The sequence below is a fragment of the Empidonax traillii genome, unplaced genomic scaffold (assembly GCF_003031625.1).
Source record: "Empidonax traillii isolate 1590-97213 ecotype Southwest subspecies unplaced genomic scaffold, ASM303162v1 scaffold3011:size38310, whole genome shotgun sequence".
Taxonomy (NCBI): Eukaryota; Metazoa; Chordata; class Aves; order Passeriformes; family Tyrannidae; genus Empidonax; species Empidonax traillii.
Genome location: NW_020958204.1, coordinates 36367 through 38310, shown reverse-complemented (window position 1 = coordinate 38310; position 1944 = coordinate 36367). Strand labels below are relative to the sequence as shown.

Here is a 1944-nt window from a genome sequence, read left to right as displayed (position 1 = left end):
AGCAGGGCATGAGCAGGGGCCACCAAAGCAGCCCAGAAATACACCTGGCCCTGGCAGGAGGAGCCAAGGCAGAGAGGAGACTTTGGGAAAGTCTGACACCTCCAGCATCTGGCGAGGGGAAGGTGGAGCCGTGTGGGAACACAGCCCTCACCAGCCCCGTTCCACATCTGCACCGGGATACTCACACCACGGAGCAGGCGTAGCATCCCTTCTGGCTGTTCTCACGGATCAGGAAGGTGCTGACCCTCTTGCCACACAGTATCTCCTCTGCCTGCACGCGGTTGATCTTCCCCACCTACCATGTTCGCTCCTCATGGTGAGGCAGCTCCTCCTCATCATCCGTCATGGAGTACTGGCTGCAGTGGAGCACAGGCGGGGTCAGACTCTCAGTTTGGGCACTCACACCTCCCCCACACTGCTGCTGCCACCACCCATTCCGATAGGGAAGGCTCCTTGGCTCCGACACAGGGAGCTGGGAGGTGCCCATGGCCCCCCACATGAGCAGGGGCAGGGAGACACTCACTCCTCCATCTCGTTCTTGATGCCCAGCCACTCGTTGATCTTCTTCTGCCGGGCACCCTTCTGCGTGAGCCACCTGGGGGAGGAAAGGCAGAGCTGAGCCCGGGCCGCGGCTCCCGGGCGGGGCCATGACCAGAGGGCAGCAGCCGCCCCTCTCAGAGCCCCATGGCAGTGCAGCAGAGTTCACTCCCGCACCAAACAGGCTCCCAGCCGGTCCAACGAGCCCCAGAGCCCTCGAGGAGCCAGCTGGATGGCTCCTGGGCCGGGCTGGAGGGGTGCTATGTACACCAAGTACTGGTCCCGCAGTTCGCGCAGCTGCATGAGGTCTAGCTTGATTCTGTTCATGCGCTTGTCGATCTCCCGGTTCTCCGACGCTTGTTTCTTCAAGTCCTGCTCCAGCTTCATCTTGCTGTCATGGATCTCTGTGATGTGGGACTTGAGCTTTTCTGAGTTCATGAGGATCCTGGGAGAAAGAGGGGGGGCTGTGAGCCGGAGTGGGGGAGGCAGAGGAGGCTGCCTGTCAGCTCCAGCCCACAGCACGCTGCTGAGAGGCAAGGACTGTGCGTGCCTGAGCTCTGTGTTGGGCCAGGAGGATCCTTCCAGCTCCTGGAGCCCTTCCCCAGACAGGGCAGGCCTCCATCTCCCCCATCCTCACTGTTGCACCTCCTTCTCCCTCGCACCAGAAGTGCTCGATGTACTCCTTGCTGCACTTCTCCTGGGTCTGACACTGCTCCTCAAAGATCTTGATCGTCTCATTGAAGGCCTCGATTGCCATCCTCTTCATCTGAAGCTCCTTGGGAGAAGGGAGGGGAGAGCTGAGGAACATTTCTGCCCATTCTCATCCTCTCTTCCCCCCTCCCCAAAGCAGCACTGTCTCTGCAGCAGCCAAAATATCTCCCTCTTCAAAACCATCCTCTGGGGAGTCCCCTCAAGTCCAGCAGCAGACAAACAGGGCAGTCAGTGGGTGCCCAATCTCTGCCCTCCCCTCTGCACGGCGTGGTAGCTGCCAGCGCTCAGGGGGTGCCAGGGCAGCCCTTGGGGGTGTCAGGCAGCCCCTGGGGAAGGCAGTGCCCACGTACCTGGGAAGTGCGTGTGTACTCCTCATACAGCAGGTCATACTCCCAGCTCTTGTCATGGTACTGCTGGTGATACACCTTCAGCTGCTCCCCAACGGCTTCCACACTGTCCTCCTTCACCAGCTGGTCCTGCCATAGGCACAGCCTCAGTCAGGACCTACTCCAGCTGGTCCCATGAAACCCCACCAGCCCCGCACGTCTGTCACCCCATAACACAACATCCCAGCACGGGAGAAAGGGTGGGACACTGTCATCTCCCAAAGGAGCAGGGACGGAGGAGCAAGTGCCACTGGTTCAGGCTGTGTTGGCCTCATACACCTGAGGCCCAGGGCTCACCTGCTGGTACTTG

General features: G+C 60.6%; 1 protein-coding gene across 1 annotated transcript in view; it reads right to left on the bottom strand.

The window, feature by feature from the left end:
• Window positions 1–181: 181 nt before the first annotated feature.
• LOC114072332 (phosphatidylinositol 3-kinase regulatory subunit beta-like) overlaps window positions 182–1944 on the bottom strand; it is a 21941-nt gene continuing 20178 nt past the window's right edge. The window contains 6 exon segments of the mRNA XM_027910240.1: window positions 182–356; window positions 524–595; window positions 806–1001; window positions 1183–1312; window positions 1599–1724; window positions 1932–1940. Of these exon segments, the coding sequence (XP_027766041.1) occupies window positions 182–356; window positions 524–595; window positions 806–1001; window positions 1183–1312; window positions 1599–1724; window positions 1932–1940 (708 nt within the window).